This window comes from Bos indicus x Bos taurus, chromosome 9, assembly GCF_003369695.1.
Source record: "Bos indicus x Bos taurus breed Angus x Brahman F1 hybrid chromosome 9, Bos_hybrid_MaternalHap_v2.0, whole genome shotgun sequence".
NCBI lineage: Eukaryota > Metazoa > Chordata > Mammalia > Artiodactyla > Bovidae > Bos > Bos indicus x Bos taurus.
Genome location: NC_040084.1, coordinates 74,662,062 through 74,680,892, shown reverse-complemented (window position 1 = coordinate 74,680,892; position 18,831 = coordinate 74,662,062). Strand labels below are relative to the sequence as shown.

The following is an 18,831-nucleotide window of genomic DNA, read 5'->3' as shown; positions in this document are numbered from 1 at the left end:
GAGAATCCCATGGACAGAGGAGCTTGGTGGACTACAGTCCATGGGGTCTCAGAGTCAGACCTGATTGAGTAGAGCCTAGATCATCCAGTTGAGGAGGTAAAGCTCTTCTTAAGATATGCTACATACTAACTGTATGTTTTTAAGAATGTATTCTTCGGAAGAATGCTAGCTGATAAAGTAGAAGGACTGATGAAACTGATAATGATAGTGATGCTAAGATAATGATTCTGACCAGGATCATCGATTAGAACTAACACCATTAGGATGTTTATTTTTTTTTAATTTTCATTTGCCATATTTACATGAAACCCAAGCTCACCAGCAAATTGCTTACCAATCACAAAGAAACAATGCACCCATACAATTCATTGTATATATCCCCTCCAGGCGTCCAGCTGTCAGTGATCCACCCAGCATGGCTTGATGGCTGGACTTTTGCCAGCTGATACAGAGAACGTGAAATAAGCGGCATCTCCTGTGAAACATTGTTCAGTCGCCCAGGCATGTCCGACTCTTTGCGACTCCATGGACTGCTACATGCCAGGCTTCCCTGTCCTTCACTCTCTCCCGGAGTTTGCTCAAACTCATGTCCATTGTATCAATAATGCCATACAACAGTCTCATCCTCTCTCACTCCCTTCTCCTCCTCCCCTCAGTCCTGTGAAATAGTCTCACCAAAAATGTTTAACCCAAGCCTTAAGATTTAACAGTCAGTTAATAGAATCACAGTTGGATAGAGAAATAAGTCAGACAACACCAAGAAATGCTATCAGCCAGATCCAGAAGGTCAAAACATTCTACAGGACTCCCTGCCTGGTCTCTTCAAAAAGTCAACGTCATGGAGAAAAGTGTGGGTGGATTGGTTAGCTTAAAAGATATTTCAGTTCAGTTCAGTTGCTCAGTCATGTCCGACTCTTTGTGACCCCATGAACCACAGCACGCCAGACCTCCCTGTCCATCACCAACTCCCTGAGTCCACCCAAACCCATGTCCATTGAGTCGGTGATGCCATTCAACCATCTCATCCTCTGTCGTCCCCTTCTCTCCCTGCTCTCAATCTTTCCCAGCATTAGGGTCTTTTCAAATGAGTCAGCTCATTAGAGACATTTTTAAAAAATGCAATTAATGATTCCCGTTTGGATTCCCGTTTGAAAAAACAAAGAGAACAACAACAAAAAGCTATTCAGTTCAGTCGCTCAGTCGTGTCTGACTCTTTGCAACCCCATGGACTACAGCACTCCAGGCTTCCCTGTTCATCACCAACTCCCAGAACTTGCTCAAACTCACGTCCATCGCATCAGTGATGCCACCCAACCATCTCATCCTCTGTCGTCCCCTTCTCTTCCTGCCTTCAATCTTTCCCAGCATCAGAGTCTTTTCCAGTGAATCAGTTCTTTGCATCAGGTGGCCAAAGAAATTTGGGGAACGGTCGGGGAATTTGAATCAGGATGAGATATTAAATAATATGAGAGAATTATTATTTTTATTAGGTGCAATAATCAAATGCGGCTTCCCGTGTAGCTCAGTGAGTAAAGAATCTGCCTACAATGCAGGAGATTCGGGTTCGATTCCTGGGTTGGGAAGATCCCCTGGAGAAGGAAATGAAACCCACTCCAGTATTCTTGCCTGGAGAATCACGTGAACAGAGGAACCCAGAGGGCTATAGTCCATGGGGTCGCAGGAGTCAGACACGACTAAATGGCCACCACCAAGGATTTGGGAACATGAAATCAGTTACTAAAAATATCTAACCATCTAAAGACCTGTTCCACCAGTTTCCCTGGAGCACAGAGTGCCTCATTCTCCACCCTGAATTGCCCTCAGGGGGTGTTGAAGCTCAGCAGCCAGGGTTCAGTCTCCACAGAGGCAGAGGTCAGATGCCCTTGTTGTTCAGTTGCTGACAAGTGTTCAAAAAAATGATCAAGGAGAATGTGTAGGAGAATTTTTATACTATGACACAATATTTAAGGGTGAAATCTGTAATTTTATCTGAAATGGTTCAGTCAAAGTATTCAGGGAGATGAAGCAATAGCAAAATGTTAGCAGTTGTTGAAAATGTGATCATTGTAGCATTTTTCTACTTTGATGTATGCTTGGAATTCATCACAATGGAAAGTTAAGCTGGTAACAATCTAACCTCCACCGGGGCTGTGCGACCTTCAACAAGTTGCTTAACATCTCTCGGCATTTTTTTCTTTCCATTATTGCCAAAGGGACTAATCTTTGATTGTGGTGGTTTTGCTTTTCAGTCGTTCTGTTGAGTCTGACTCTTTGTGACCCTATCGACTACAGCATGCCAGGCTTCCCTGTCCTTCACCATCTCCCAGAGCTTGCTCAAACTCATGTCCATTGAGTCGGTGATACCATCCAACCATCTCATCCTCTGTCATCCCCTTCTCCTCCTGCCTTCAATCTTTCCCAGCATCAGGGTCTTTTCTAATGAATTGGTTCTTCCCATCACGTGGCTGAAGTATTGGAGCTTCAGCTTCAGCATCAGTCCTTCCTATGAATATTCAGGATTGATATCCTTTAGGATGGATTGGTTGGATCTCCTTGCAGTCCAAGGGACTCTCAAGAGTCTTCTCCAACACCACAGTTCAAAAGCATCAGTTCTTCCATGCTCAGCCTTCTTTATGGTCCAATTCTCATATCCATACACGACTACTGGAAGAACCGTAGCTTTGACTATACAAACGTTTGTCAGCAAAGTAGTGTCCCTGCTTTTAATACATTGTCTAGGTTTGTCATAGCTTCTTCCAAGGAGCAAGTGTTTTTTAATTTCATGACTGCGGTCACCATCCACAGTGATTTTGGAGCCCAAGAAAATAAAGTCTGACACTGTTTCCATTGTTTCCCCATCTATTTGCCATGAAGTGATGGGACTGGATGCCATGACCTTCGGTTTTTGAATGTTGAGCTTTAAGCCAGCTTTTTCACTCTCCTCTTTCTCTTTCATCAAGAGGCTCTTTAGTTCCTCTTTGCTTTCTGCCATTAGGGTAGTATCATCTGCATACCTGAGGTTATTGATATTTCTCCCGGCAATCTTGAGTTCAGCTTGTGATTCATCCATCTCAGCATTTCCCTTGAGGTACTCTGCATATAAGTTAAATAAACAGGGTGACAATATACAGCCTTGATGTACTCCTTTCCCAATTTTGAGCTAGTCCATTATTCCATATCTGGTTCTAACTGTTGCTTCTTGACCTGGATACAGGTTTCTGAGATAGCAGGTAAGGTGGTTTGGTATTCCCATCTCTAAGGATTTTCCAGTTTATTGTGATCCACACAGTCAAAGGCTTTAGCATAGTCAATGAGGCAGAAGTAAATGTTTTTCTGGAATTCCCTTGCTTTTTCTATGATCCAACAGATGTTGGCAACTTATTCTCTGGTTTGTCTGCCTTTTCTAAATCCAGCTTGAACATCTGAAAGTTCTTGGTTCATTTACTGTTGAAGCCTAGCTTGGGGAATTTTGAGCATTACCTTCCTAGAGTGTGAAATGAGTGCAATTGTGTGGTAGTTTGAGCATTCTTTGGCATTGCCTTTCTTTGGGATTGGAATGAAAACTGACCTTTTCCAGTCCTGTGGCCACTGCTGAGTTTTCCAAATTTGCTGGCATATTGAGTGCAGCACTGTCACAGCATCATCTTTTAGGATTTGAAATAGCTCAGCTGGAATTCCATCACCTCCACTAGCTTTGTTCATAGTGACTCTTCCTAAGGTCCACCTGACTTCACACTCCAGGATGTCTGCTTCTAAGTGAGTGATCACACCATCGTGGTTATCTGGGTCATTAAGACCTTTTCTGTCTGGTTTTGTATATTCTTGCCACCTGTTCTTAATATCTTCTGCTTCTGTCAGGTCCATACCATTTCTGTCCTTTATTGTGCCCATCTTTGCAGGAAATATTCCCTTGATATCTCTAATTTGTGTTGTTGTATGGGTTGAAAAGAGTTACCTTTTCAGTGTGCCATGCTAGGGCTAGGCATATAATGAGTGTTCAATAAAAATGTCATACCTTTCTCTGTTAAAACAGCTCCTGCAAAATATAAAAACTATGATAGAAACTAAACTATTAAAAAATCTTCAATTCTTAGAAGTCAACCAGTTCTAATTAGAACATTGTCAACATTTAAATTGCCTAAACAGATGATTGAATCAAAGAACTGGTATTTAAAACAGCAATGACATGCTGTTAATTGCTTATAAATTTTGCCAAAATTTTTTAAATAGTGAAAAATAGCCAGATAGTAAGGACTTGGTAAAAAGATAGAATCATCCATCAGCAATAGTGCTTTAATAATTTGGTCCTAGCAATCAAAAACCTTAAAAGTGCTATAGCCTGGGACCAAGCATAACACTACCTCTGAGACTCTATCCCATGGAAATAATCCTAATTATGGAACAAATATCATGTACTAAGATATTTATTCCTCTATTCCTTGGATGGGTAGGTGGAGGGGGCTTGGGGAGAAAGGGATCCTAAATATAAAAAATTAGAGCCATATTCTTAACTCCAAACTTAAAAGATTACTATCTCCTGTAGAAACAGGTTTCATACATCATGTGGAAAGACCATAAATGCTAATTCATAAAAGATATATAAACATATAAAGACAGTCAATCTCAAAGCTTTAAAAAAAAAGCATGTTTCCTTTTGTTCTCCATTACATTGGCAAAGATGAAAGGACGTAATATTACCCATAATGTGTGCTCAGCCACTCAGTCATGTCCAACTCTTTTCGACCCCATGGACTGTTACCCACAAGGCTCCTCTGTCCATGGAATTTTCCAGGCAATAATACTGGAGTGGGTTGCCATTTCCTATTCCAAAGGATAGTCCCCACCCAGGGATCAAACCCACATATCTTGTGTCTCCTGCATTGGCTGGCAGATTCTTTACCACTCACCACCTGGGAAGCCCACTACCATAATATCAACACTAAAATGAGCATATCTCTGTCCCCAGCAAGTCCACGTTGAGGATTTTATTACAAAGAAATAATTGAACAAGTGCACAAAGCTATGTGTACAAGAATATTTATAGTGATAAAAAGCAGCTACCATCTTCATTTGGGTAAATAAACCATGACCCATCTGTATACTAAAATACTATTTGCCATTAAACAAGAAATACATTTTATCCAAATGCTGAATGATTCAGAGTTGCATCATTTTACCAAATTATGCTAAGGCCAAAGTTAAGATGACCCTCATAGAGTGAACTTCTGGCATGCAAGAATAAATCTACATTTTAATTTTAAAACTAATATTATTTTACTGTTAAACACTTTCATAGTCCCTGTTTAAATGTTTAAATGGTCCGATGCTACCTTAGTCCTACATTCATTGTTCTGAAAGTATGAAACAAAAAAAAAGAAATATTCATATTCAACTGAGGTTGACAGAGACACACATTTTTAGTATCTAATTTCCCCCCTACACTTTCTTCTTCCATTTATATTTGTTGTATTTTTTCTGTCCAGGTAGGATATCATAGATGTTGTTGCATACATGTGCAGTTTTTTTTCATCTCATGAAATTTTAAGGTGGCAAAGCTGTTCTCTTTTTAAATTATCATCACAAAATGTGAAGTCCCAAATGGACTTTTTCCTAAAATACTCATGGCTTAAGTGGAATTATATAATAAAAAACAGCATAACGTTTTTTAAAGGTTGTTTTGTTTCATTAAAGCATAATTTTAAAAAAAAGGTAAATTCATGACTCTCCGAAAATATAAAAGATTCTATTTAATTCAGTGAACATGGAAACAGTAAGAGGCTATGTCCTGTTTAAAGTGCTTTTAAGAAGCTAATGTTAGTCATTCAGTCACGTCTGATACTTTGTGACCCCGTGGACTGTAGCCTGCCAGGCTTCTCTGTCCGTGGAATTCTCCAGGCAAGAATGCTGGAGTGGGTAGCCATTCCCTTCTCGAGAGGATCTTCCTTGGAGATAAGGTAATCATAATTTAAGAAAGAAATCTTAGAATCAGATTTCTGAGTTTGATTTTTTAAAAGCTATTTTATAACCAGCCGGTTATAAATATTAGATATTGTTTCACTAGACAGGAATGCAAAACACAAATTAACAAGGAAACTTCTCTAAGCCTGAGATCATTTATTGTTGTTATTTAGTCACTAAGTCGTGACCAACTCTTTTGTGACCCATGCCTTGTCGCCCACCAGGCTTCTCTGTCCATTGGGTTTCCCAGGCAAGAATACTGGGGTGAGTTTCCATTTCCTCCTCTAGGAAATCTTCTGACCCATAGATGAACGTGCATCTCCTGCATCAGCAGGTGGATTCTTTACCACTGAGCCACCAAGGAAGCCCAAATACAAACATATATAATAATTCTGGAATGATGTACATCAATGTGAAGTTGGCAGTTATTTGGAGGTTTTCAAATTGAAGGGAAATTATCAGTTTTTTCTGTGTACCTTTCTGATTAGTCTTTTTTTCTTTCTTTTACAATGAACTTAAGCCCTTTTAAGAATCAGAAACTTAACAAAGGTATTTTAATCTGAAAGGAGGAATGAAAGCTTGCTTTTTAATAAAGAAGTCAGCTCTGCCTGCCTGTGGTGTGTTTGTAACGTTCTTTTTCCTATTCATCTTCTAGGGGTGAAGCTAAGTAGTCTTCTTGGTAAAAAGGGAAACTTGGAAAAACTCCAGAGCTACTGGGAAGTTGGATTTTTCCTGGGGGCCAGTGTCCTGGCCAATGACCACTTGAGAGTCATTCAAGCATCTGAAAAGCTTTTTAAACTGAAGACACCTGCATGGTAATAGTAAACTGTTAGGCGTTTATAGATTTATTTTTTTATAAAAGCTCCTATCACTTGTTTCTAAATCGTTAAATATGTTGAACTGACAACTAGATGATTTTATTTGCTTAGAGACTGAAATGCACAATCTAGAGGAAAAAGTGATTGATGCTCATAAACAAAATGTATTGATTGTAGGTTCTGATGACTTCAGACACAGGTGATATCTGATGGCCACCAAGCTTAGCCTTTCCATCACACTGACCAACCTACTAGCCCAAGTTGGCCAGTATCTCCTACTTGAATCATACACACACCTCCAACTTTACATGTGCAGCTCTAATCAGCAGATTCACAAGCTTCTATCTCAGCTTCCCAGTCTCTGCTCCAAACATGTGCCCTCTGTTTCCTTCATGATCTAACCTCCCTCTTAGGACTCTCATTCTTGAGTTGCACTTCTTTGTTACTTATAATTTCCTAACACTTTTAGATGTTTCATATATTATGTGTGTTTTTCTAATTTCAAACAGTTCTTGGGATGCAACCAAGTCTCATCACTATGGATGTGGTAACTGGAAAGATTAAAACAAAATTCCATCTGTATTTGAGACTATTTTTAGTGCTAATTTTATTATGCATCTCATGTAATGATTGACTATTAGCTTTAAAGATTTTTAAAGGTTAACTGTGAGATGTAGAGAACAAACATATGGACACCAAGCGGGGAAAAAGGAGTGGGGTAAATTGGGAGATTGGAATTGACATATGAACACTACTAATACCGTGTACAAAACAGATGATGAAATAGAACCTATTGTATAGCACATAGAACTCTACTTAATGCTCTGTGGTAACCTAAATGGGAAGGAAATCCAAAAAAGAGGAGTATTTGTGTGTCTGTAGCTGATTCATTTTGCTGTATAACAGAAACTTTCACAATATTGTAAAGCGACTGTACTCCAATAAAAAATACTTTAAGAAAAATAAAGTTTACCTGTGACATCAGGAAAGGCTCAAAGCAGCTCAGGACTCAGGCCCCTGATGTTTTGTCATCAGAGGGACCATTTGAGGAGATGCCCTCCACAGTAGACCTTCGTGGCCTCTTTAAGCATTTGGTCACATTCAGGTCTCCCTCATTAGCAAATACTTCCCAGCATCACTCCCATAATGATCTTTCTCAAATGCATGTCTGAGCCTCCCCCTCCACTAAAATCTTTAAATCAGCATACTTTAATGACTCCTCACAGCCTAAGGGATAAAGTCTACCTCCTTGGTGTGGCAAAGGTTTGCCCTCAGTCACTAAACCTCAGTCCTTGTCACACCCCAAGATTTACACTGCGCTCTGTTTACACTGAGCTTGCACGATTCTGGCTTCTTGCTGCTGTGTCTCAACACACGATGAGCATCGTCTTCCAGCCCTCTCCTCCAGCTGGGGAGCATTTGCGGGTCATGTCTATACCTAAATCCCACGCCAGCTTAAGACCCTTCCCCACAGCCAGACAGAAGGTGGTGGATGTTGTTACATAGACTTCTGTGTGTGATCCACTTGTCTCCTGAACCTTTCTTCTTCCGTGTTTAGTCATATTTCTACTGACTACTTTATGACTTTTGGCAGTTTTCTCTCCGTGAGTTAAAGCTCCATGGGCATTTATTTCATGGTGCTCAGCACCTTTTACATTTCTGTCTCCTTGGCCCTGCGTGCAGCTTGAGGACAGGGTTGTACTGTCAGTAGCACGCTGACAGCAGGCATTCAGCGAATGACATGAAAATAAATGAACCAATAAATGCACACATATCCCATGCGGTCAAATTGGTTGTTTCTTTATGAGGACCATCCCGATGATGGTTGAGGAGGAGGCTGGAGCGCAGATACAAAGTTTCAATTAGAGGTCTCTTGGCCTTTGTTAACAAGAAAACAGGCATTGTTTTGTGCAGTAGTGACAGCAACCACAAAACAATGTTCTGTTCCCATTAATTTAATGTTAATTCCATGTGTGTAGTTTATCGTTTACAAAGTGCTTGCATGCCCATTATCTCCTATAATTATCTTACTCCTCATATTTTCTTGACTTTTTCCTTCGAGGCAACATCTGTCTTGCAATTTAAGGATGTTCATATGATGCATAGGAGCTGAGTTACTTCAGAGCAAAATAATATTTCTTATGATGGGTCTATTTAGAAAGGAAGATATTTTAAAGCAAATGCATTAACACTTTATTGAGTAGAATATAGGCATCACTTTATTTATTTTTTTAAATTTTAAGATATTTATTATTGTTTATTTATTGGGCCCCCTGCATTGGAAGTGCAGTGTCTTAGCCACTGGATTACCAGAGAAATCACTAGGCTTTACTGTAAAAGTCATGTTTTAAGTAGATGTTTTGTTCAGTCCACGTTATGTAAGCTGTCTAAGCCTTAGTTTCCTCATCTTTAAAATGGGGGGAAATGGCCTACTTCATTGCATTTTTGTGAGTTTTAAATGAGATAATGTGATAGTGTATGACATGTAACAAAAAATGAAATTTGGTGACTTGGCTTGTGTAATTATTAATGCCATGTTTAAATCACGTTTACAGAGTAAGACTGGGATATGTGGGAATAGGTAGTTCTAAATTTGCCTATTTCAAGTTTTATATCGTTTAATTTTTAGGTACCTCAAGTCTATCGTAGAGACAATTTTGATATATAAGCATTTTGTGAAACTGACTTCGGAACAGCCTGTGGCCAAACAGGAACTTGTGGACTTCTGGATGGATTTCCTGGTCGAGGCCACAAAGACAGATGTCACTGTAGTTAGGTTTCCAGTAAGTACTCTTCACTTAACTCTAAGGACGTTTATGTTTTGTTCCCTTTATTTAAAGAACATCTTGCACTTGTGACTGTAACAGTATTAATGTGCTCTTTTTCATGCACAGCAAGTGAAGATGGTCATCTGGTTAAAATACTTATTTTCTACAAATTGGTGTGCTTTAGCTTACTTTAAAAAATAACTGTCACAGTCAGAGAAAGAAGATACGTTTTCATGTTTTTGCCATGAGCCTTGGTGGTTTCCTTTGATAAGTTGTAATGTGTGCTTTCCCAGGAAAAGATTATCTCTTAGCTCAAGAAGTCAAGATATCTTCAGATCAGATGAATGGGTGCTTTTAATTCATAGTGCAGTTTTGTTGACATTATCACCGTCAATATTGTCAACGTTATTGTGGTGAAAAGTGTCAGGCTCACCTGCATTGTTACTCCATCACTACCGCTTACTACCCATGTGGGTCAGAGTTAGATGAAGTGTCGCTTTCTACAGTGCTTTAGAGCAGGGATCCCCAACCTCTGGGATCTAATGCCTGATGATCTGAGGTGGAGCTGATGTAATAATCATAGAAATAAAGTGCACAATAGATGTAAATATACTTGAATCATCCTGAAAGCTCCCCACCACCACCACCCCCCGGCCTGCCACTTCATCCATGGAAAATGTGTCTTCCATGAAATTGGTCGCTGGTGCCTAAAAGGTTGGGGACTGCTGCTCTAGAGGATGGGAAGTGATACTTCATAGGTTCTGGTCTGCAACTCATTATGCCTAGTTTCTATCAGATTGAGATATTTAAATGTATAACACACATACACACACTTTAAAAATATATTGTCCACCTTAGCTGGTTCCACACCCATCCTGATAATTCTTGGAAAATCATCCAAAGCACTGTAGCTTTAGCACCCAATTCAAGAATTACTGGCAACTGACTGTATACACAGACCTCTTCCCACGTCAAAGTGATGCCAGAAATCTGTTTGAGCTCTGTTAGTCTCAATCCTTCATACTCAGTGGTGATGACAACTCATAATTCTTTTTATAAAATCTTGTTTTCTAGTGCTCGTTGGTAGGATCAAATGTTTCATTTAATTAAATCTATCCCTGGCATTAACACACTTCCTTTGCTCTTGCTTCCAGAGGAAGCCATAGCTCAGCAGGATCTTTCGTTGAAAAGGCTTTCAAACTATAACACTTCACTCTGTTTTCTATCCTGGATAATGTGTAGCCTAGGAAAATACTTCTCTCAGAATGGGCTGGCAGCTGGCCTTTAGCTGGTACTTTGATGATAGTAAATGTGGTAGTGAAAGAAGACAGCACAAAACTGAAGTATTTAATCAACTGTTGACTTGATGGACTAAGAAAGTTGGCCATGAGAGGAAACCACTTATATTAGCGATTCTGAGCTAATTTAAATCACTTTAATATGAATTAGTTTGTCATAATTGAATGTAAAAAAAAAAAACAAAACACCCAGAAAATAGAGAGAATTTAGGAGAATATACGTGTGTGTGTGTGTGTGTGTGTGTGTGTGTGTGTGTGTGTGTTAGTTGTTCAGTCATGTCCAACTCTTTGCAACCCCATAGACTGTAGCCTACCAGGCCTCTCTGTCCCTAGACTTCTCCAGGCAAGCACACTGGAGTAGGTAGCCATTCCCTTCTCTAGGGGATCTTCCCAGCCCAGGGGCTGAACCCAGGTCTCCTGCATTGCAGGCAGATTCTTTACCGCCTAAGCCACCAGGGAAGCTAGAATATAGGTGTATACTCCAGGAAAGAGAGGCTCTCTTAAGCAAAAAAGGGACCTATAAGCTCCACAGGCAAATATTAACCAATTTGATTCAATTAAAAGTTCAAGTTTTTGGTCATCTTAAAAAAAAAAACCCACCCTAAATATGGCAAATGCTAGAAAGGAAGAGAATATTTAACACTAATGCTGCAAAAGGATCAATGCACCCAATATGCAAAAACCAACACACACAAACAAAACAACTCCCACAAACTGAATAAGCAAAAGAAACAGAAAAATGGTCATAATCCAGATTTTTAACTGTTCTTGAACAATGAAAGGATAGACAATTCATAACTGCCTTCTTTCAAAAACAGTAATCCCCTGAGCCAACTGGATGCTACCGTTTAGGATGTCAGTTCCAGTCCCATTCATTCTGTTTCACTCACTGCCCTTTCTCACCCAGCCCCTCCCTGCAACCATGGAGTGTGTTACCCACCTTCTATTGCGTAGAGAAAGGCAAGCTTCTAGAACCTGTGGTTCTATGTCAGTCACTGTAACTGTTTATGTCCTTAGAGTAGCATCTTCTATAACCCACACTTGTGAAGGCTGCATTAGGTCTTGATAGGGGTGATTACCTTATTCTTCATTGGAAATGGGTTTGACCAGGTAGCTTATATTAGAAAATATTATTTAATAGGTTTCATTTATCTCACTACCATATCCATCTCATGCTTCCAAGAAATAGCAATGACTCTAGGCAAACGAAAACAGACCAAAGTTTCTTTGGCAAATGAAGAATCCCATCATTTAGTATCATTTGGGTTCAGTTTGATTCATTCTTTTTCCTCACCTCTCTTCAGTGTACGTTTTCTTTCCTTCCTACTTGGAAAAGTTAGGAGACCATCAAGCCATCAGATAATGTCAGGAGAGAGGAAGAGGAAGTGGTACTTTCACAGTTTCTATAGGAGCTTAGTATGTACGTCTGCTTACTGTCTCCTCTTAGAGTCTACAGGCCTTGCTGTCTTCCTTTATACTTCAGAATTTAGTAGTTAATTATCATGTTAACTGGTAGAAAAGACAAGACACTTAAAGCAAGAATATGTATACTCCCAAGCGAGTTGTATTTAGCTGGTTTCATCAAATTGCATCCTTTTCCTTGTCTTTAATCAGCCTTTCTGTGACATCCACAAGGCATGCTACAAATCTCCTCATGTTTTGCCATTTCAATAACAGGTCAAAGGGCTCAGCAGGCATTTGTTGTTATTCATTCACTCAGTCATTTCCAACTCTGCAGTCCCATGGACTGCAGCACGCCAGGCTTCCCTGTCCTTTACCATCTCCCAGAGCTTGCTCAAACTCACGTCCATTGAGTCAGTGATGGTGTCCAACCATCTCATCCTCTGTTGTCCCCTTCTCTTGCCTTCAATCTTTCCCAGAATCAGGGTCTTTTCTAATGAGCTGAAGAAGAGTGGCCAAAATACTGGAGCTTCAACTTCAGCATCAGTCCTTCCTATGAATATTCAAGGTTGATATCCTTTAGGATTGACTGGTTGGATCTCCTTGCGGTGAACTTCAAGGGACTCTCAAGAGTCTTCTCCAACACCACAGTTCAAAAGCATCAATTCTTTGGTGCTCAGCCTTCGTTGTGGTCCAACTCTCACATCCATACATGACCACTGGAAAAACCATAGCTTTGACTATACAAATGTTTGTCAGCATCGTTTGTCAGCAAAGTAGTGTCCCTGCTTTTAATACATTGTGTAGGTTTGTCATAGCTTTTCTTCCAAGGAGCAAGTGTCTTTTAATTTCATGGCTGCATTCAGCATCTGCAGTGATTTTGGAGCCCAAGAAAATAAAGTCTGTCACTGTTTCCATTGTTTCCCTATCTATTTGCCGTGAAGTGTTGGGACCGGATGCCATGATCTTCATTTTTTGAATGCTGGGTTTTAAACCAGCTTTTTCACTCTCCTCTTTCATTTTCATCAAGAGGCTCTTTAGTTCCTCTTCACTTTCTGCCATAAGGGTGGTGTCATCTGCGTACCTGAGGTTGTTATTTCTCCTGGCAATCTTGAGTTCAGTTTGCGATTCATCCATCTCAGCATTTCCCTTGAGGTACTCTGCATATAAGTTAAACAAGCAGGGTGACAATATGCAGCCTCGACATACTCCTATCCCAATTTGGAACCAGTCCATTGTTTGTATTTGGTTCTAACTGTTGCTTCTTGACCTGCATACAGGTTTCTCAGATGGCAGGTCAGGTGGTCTGGTATTCCCATCTCTTTAAGAATTTTCCACAGTTCGTTGTGATCCACACAGTCAAAGGCTTTAGCGTAGTCAATGAAGCAGAAATAAATGTTTTTCTGGAATTTTCTTGCCTTTTCTGTGATCCACCTGATGTTGGCAATTTGATCTCTGGTTCCTCTGCCTTTTCTAAATCCAGCTTGAACATCTGGAAGTTCTCAATTCACATACTATTGAAGCAATCATTAGACAATAATAATTGCAACCAGTTTTTCTTTTCCTAATCTCAAGATAGGTAATTCATAGTTCAGATTTTATCTGTTAGAACTATTTGAGACAACAATAACGCCGTCATTTAAGAAGACAGGTGATAACCTGTGCCGTGCTTTTCTAACGTTAGATAGCATGCTCACTTCTTTAGAGGACAAGGAAAGTTCTAGTCCTCAGTGGAGTCTTGAGTGCTGTTTTGGGAAACCATTTTATTCCCTATTATTTATTTTAATTTCACAAACACTGGGATACTCACATTTGAAAGCACTGTTTTTACCAAGCTAAGATTGAAAGGTAATGATTTTCATTATTAATCAGTGCCACTTAGTTCTCTGTTGATAGGAATTTGGACCTTGATTCGCCCAGCACGTTTCTGCATCAGGCTGTGTTCCCCAGCGAGCTCTTTGCTGTGTGTTTATTTGTGGCATATGCTTATTTTCATCACCAGAGCCTGACCAAGAATTCTTTATGCCCTTAAGGATTTTTTACCCTTGATTAAAGAAAATATTGTCTTTCTCATCCTCTTTTTCTAATTCTCTGTACCTTAACTTGAATAAAAACTGTTCCATTTTCTCTGGTATTTTATTTTCTCCCCAAATATTCCTGCTTAAGACCACACAGGAAATGTGAGCTGAATAGGTGCCTTTAAGTGTCTGTACAAAAAGTTAATATCTGTAGCACCTTTGGAATCAATGTAGGTGTGGTGTTTCGGTGCTATTTGCTCCTAATATGATATGTTAGTAATAATGTAAACATTGTCCAGCCCTTTGATGGAGACTCTCATCCCACTTGTCATATATCCTCAGATACTCTCCGAAGTAGGAGCTAGTTTTATTTCTCTCTTTTTCTCTCACAAAGCTAAATATATCATTATTGAAGGTACTAGTTTGAGGCTGCAAAAGCATTTTTATTATTTCATACAATTATGTCCATTTCTTTGGCTCATACATAAAACTCTTGCAATACTAATCAAAATCTTTTGTCAATCCATTTACAACGGTATGAAAACCATACTACTACATCTTTCTGATAAGGTATGGCCACAAAAAAATCTAAAATAAGCATGTGATAGTCTATATATGGAATCTTATGTACATAGAATTATTTGTTCTTTTACCACATTCTGCCTTTCTTTGACACATTTACATTTATAGAAATAGATTATGGGAAAAGAATATGTATAACTGAATCACTTTACTATACACCTGAAGCATTGTAAATCAACTATACTTCAATAAAAAATTAAAATTAAAAAAACTAAAAAAAGAGAAATAGATTCTGTATTGATTATAAATAAAATAAAAGCTTTATATATATAAATAAAGCTTTATTTATATATATGTATAAATATATAATATATATATATATATATAATATATATATAGCATTAGTAGATTCCCTGCTGCTGCTGCTGCCGCTGCTAAGTCGCTTCAGTCGTGTCTGACTCTGTGCGACCCCATAGATGGCAGCCCACCAGGCTCCCCCGTCCCTGGGATTCTCCAGGCAAGAACACTGGAGTGGGTTGCCATTTCCTTCTCCAGTGCATGAAAGTGAAAAGTGACAGTGAAGTCGCTCAGTCGTGTCCGACTCTTAGTGACCCCATGGGCTGCAGCCTACCAGGCTCCTCCATCCATGGGATTTTCCAGGCAAGAGTACTGGAGTGGGTTGCCATTGCCTTCTCCAAGTAGATTCCCTGGGGATAGGCAAACCAACATAAGGACTTCAAAAATTTATTTCCAGTTTCTTTAGCAATGAAAGGTGATGCATTATTGTAACTTATGGTAACTGTTTAATACCATGAATTGCTCAGAGGCCTCATAGGATAGCAAGAATCTGAAGTTAAAATAGTCTTACTCCAGCTTTGGACTAAACCTTATCTGTTAATCTCTTGTGTCAGTGCAGGGTTGTTATAACAACTCTAAATGGCTTAAATCTTAAGTCAATAATACTAGTTTCTTTGCCTTATGTTTTGAAGGTATTAATATTAGAACCAACCAAAATCTATCAACCTTCATATTTGTCTATCAACAATGAAGTTGAGGAGAAGACAATATCTATTTGGCATGTGCTTCCTGATGACAAGGTAAATTGTGCAGTTATTAAGACAAGAGCATTAGTAGTGAAAGATTTTATACCTTCTGGCATTTATATATTCCAGCAAATGTCTGTATTAGTTTAGAAGAAGTAGCTTCCTGTGTATTTATTTTGGCATAGATGTATTTGGTAATATAAAATTGGTTAAATTTTGGTTTTGGATTTCACTCAATAAAGTATAATTCTGCTGTTTGGATTTTTATTATAGATGGCATAGCCATCCAAAGGGCACTCAAAATGGCACCATTTTTAAAAAAATAATACTTTTATTTATTTATTTATTTTTGGCAGCAATTACTTGGGAGGTTGTTTGTGTTATATTAGGGAATTGTGATATTGCAGTTTATAGTAAATATGTTTTTGATCTGGTCCCTATTTCTGGCACAGAGTTCCTAAAACCCTTGGAATTTCCTGAATGCTGAGAGTCATAAAGATGACTTTTGTTATGTTACTGAGGTGGTACCCTGAAAACACCTAAGGATGGGGCCTGATCGCCAGGGGAACCAACCAGGAGTTTGGAGGATTGGAACTTTCATTCCCATACCCTGATCTCTGGGAGGGGAGGAAGGCTGGAGGTTGAATCATTGACCAATGACCAATGATTTAATCAAACATGCCTACGTAATGAAGCCTCCAGAAAAACCCAAAAGGATGGGGTTCAGAGAACTTCTGGGTTGGTGAATACTTGGGGATTTGGAAAGAGGGGTGTATGTGGAAAAGGCATGAAAGTTTCAAGACCTTTCTCCATATCTTGCCCTGTGCATCTCTTCCATCTGATTGTTTCTTAATCATATCCATGTATAATAAGCTGGTAATCTAGTAAGTAAAATGTTTCTCTGAGTTCTGTGAGCTGCTCTAGTAAATTAATTGAACCCAAGGAAAGGATCCTTGGAACCTCCAATCTGTACTCCACTTGGAGTCATGCCATCATGACAAAATTGATCATAACTAATATAACTATCTATATACATCTTATTAACCTTGTTTTTATAAAGCACAGTGTTTTATTTGTGCTGTGCTTAGTTGCTCAGTCATGTCCTCTTTGCGACCCCATGGACTGGAGCCCACCAGGCTCCTCTGTCTATGGGGATTTTCCAGGCAAGAATACTGGCGTGGGTTGCTGTGCCCTCCTCCAGGGGATCTTCCCAACCCAGGGATTGAACCCAGGTCTCCATTACCAACTCAATGGACATGAGTTTGAGTAAACTCCAGGAGTTGGCAATGGACAGGGAAGCCTGGTGTGCTGCAGTCCACGGGGTCGCAAAGAGTCGGACTCGACTGAACAACTGAACTGAACTGAACTCCTGCATTGCAGGCGAATCCCTTACCAGCAATGTAAAGTGTTTTCTTTACATTGTTTAAAGGTATATGCATACATGTTCTCATAAGCAGAAGTAGAGTAGTCATCCAGTTGAAACTACAAAATTTAAAAGGTTAGAGACATCAAAATTGTTATCTGGGAGAGGAGATTTTCAAAAGCTTGATTAGAAAGAGCAGGGTTATACAAGGACACGTAGAAACAGGACAGACCGGGGCTAAAGGAATGAGCGATTAGCAAGTCCCAAAGAAGAGTAGAGAGCCAGAAGTTATTTGGAAGACAGAAAAAGAACGGAAAGTAAGCCAGGAATTTTTGGAAAATGAATACTATTTCCAGTTGTCACTATTTTTCTTTTTCTGGAGGTTCTGTGTTCAATACAGTTAGCCTTGTGTTGATTCTTTTATGTTTGTGACAACTGTAGAGACAATTTTTATGTTATGCTAATAAATAAATATATTAGGATATAAATCAGTGCCTTACGTAGTTGTAGACGTAGGCTGTGAATTGTCCTGCTTCCATTTTTACTATATTTTGATCAAGAAATATTACATTTGCCTTGTCCTCACTGCTTATTACCTTCAGTGTTAAAAATGTCCCTTGTTAAAAATTTAAACTTTTAAAAAATGGATGTTTCCATTTTAAATTGATGTCAATATTTGTTGTTCTATACCTAAGTATGTATATTCATTATCCCTAGTTCTATCCATAGTGTATTCATTACCACTGTATTCATTACCACTCTATTGTTTTAAATAGAAGTGATACAATTGGAATGAGGACAAGCAATGAAGATTACTTTATTATTTTACTAGTTTTAAGCAACTGTAATAACTATAATTAAATAACAGATAAGCAACAGGTTTAATAGGTTTTAATGTTAAATAGGAAGTAGATTTTTCTTGGAAGGGTGTCATAAAATGTTTAAATTTTTCCTTCTAAAAATAGCACAACCTAGTGTTGCTTTTTGTTGATTTTATTTACTCCTTTACTTCTTCTCCCAGTATTTTCATTCTAAAATGTGGGGTGAATGGTTATATGAGCTAGTGTATACTTTATATTGCTACTTTCAAAACTTTAAGATCATTATACCAAGTCCCAAGAGTTCAGGGACTCTGTGGTCAGGGGCAAATTAATTGAAGTCCCAGTCTTTTAATAGTTCTCCCTGGTTGCTGCTTTAAAAAGTTAGTGCTTGAAGAAAGTCTGCATGTGTACATGAAAGAAAAACCTAGATTGTGGAAGAGAGAAGTTATTTGCAAGATATTTAAAATCATTGTTATTTAGAATTCCCGTCCTTTGAAATTCGAAGCTAAGCACTCCTGGTCTATCTGGGGCAGGGTCCCAGTGGAGAACTAAGTGTCACCCCACTTCCCTCAGTCCAGCTCCAACCAGTGGCTACTCAGTGGAGACCCAGGAAATGTATTAGGGGATGTATTTACCATAGGTTCTATATTTTGATAATATGATGCTCTCACCCATCAAGGAAGTTTTTGACTACAAAACTCTCAACTAAAAATGGCTTAAATAATAAGGAAACATTGTCTCATATTACAAGAACTTCTGAGGTGGATCACTGGGGGCTACTTTCAGTGGCTTAGCAGTGTCAGATTTCTGGTTGGCTTCTC

The 18,831-nt window shown here is 39.0% G+C and overlaps 1 protein-coding gene across 1 annotated transcript in view; it reads left to right on the top strand.

Moving 5' to 3' along the window:
- Positions 1–18,831, top strand: part of MAP3K5 (mitogen-activated protein kinase kinase kinase 5) — a 228,988-nt gene that overhangs the window by 129,031 nt on the left and 81,126 nt on the right. Inside the window, exons 9-11 of the mRNA XM_027551670.1 lie at positions 6,614–6,773; positions 9,406–9,559; positions 15,773–15,880. Coding sequence (XP_027407471.1) covers positions 6,614–6,773; positions 9,406–9,559; positions 15,773–15,880 — 422 coding nt within the window. The remainder of the gene's footprint in view (positions 1–6,613; positions 6,774–9,405; positions 9,560–15,772; positions 15,881–18,831) is intronic.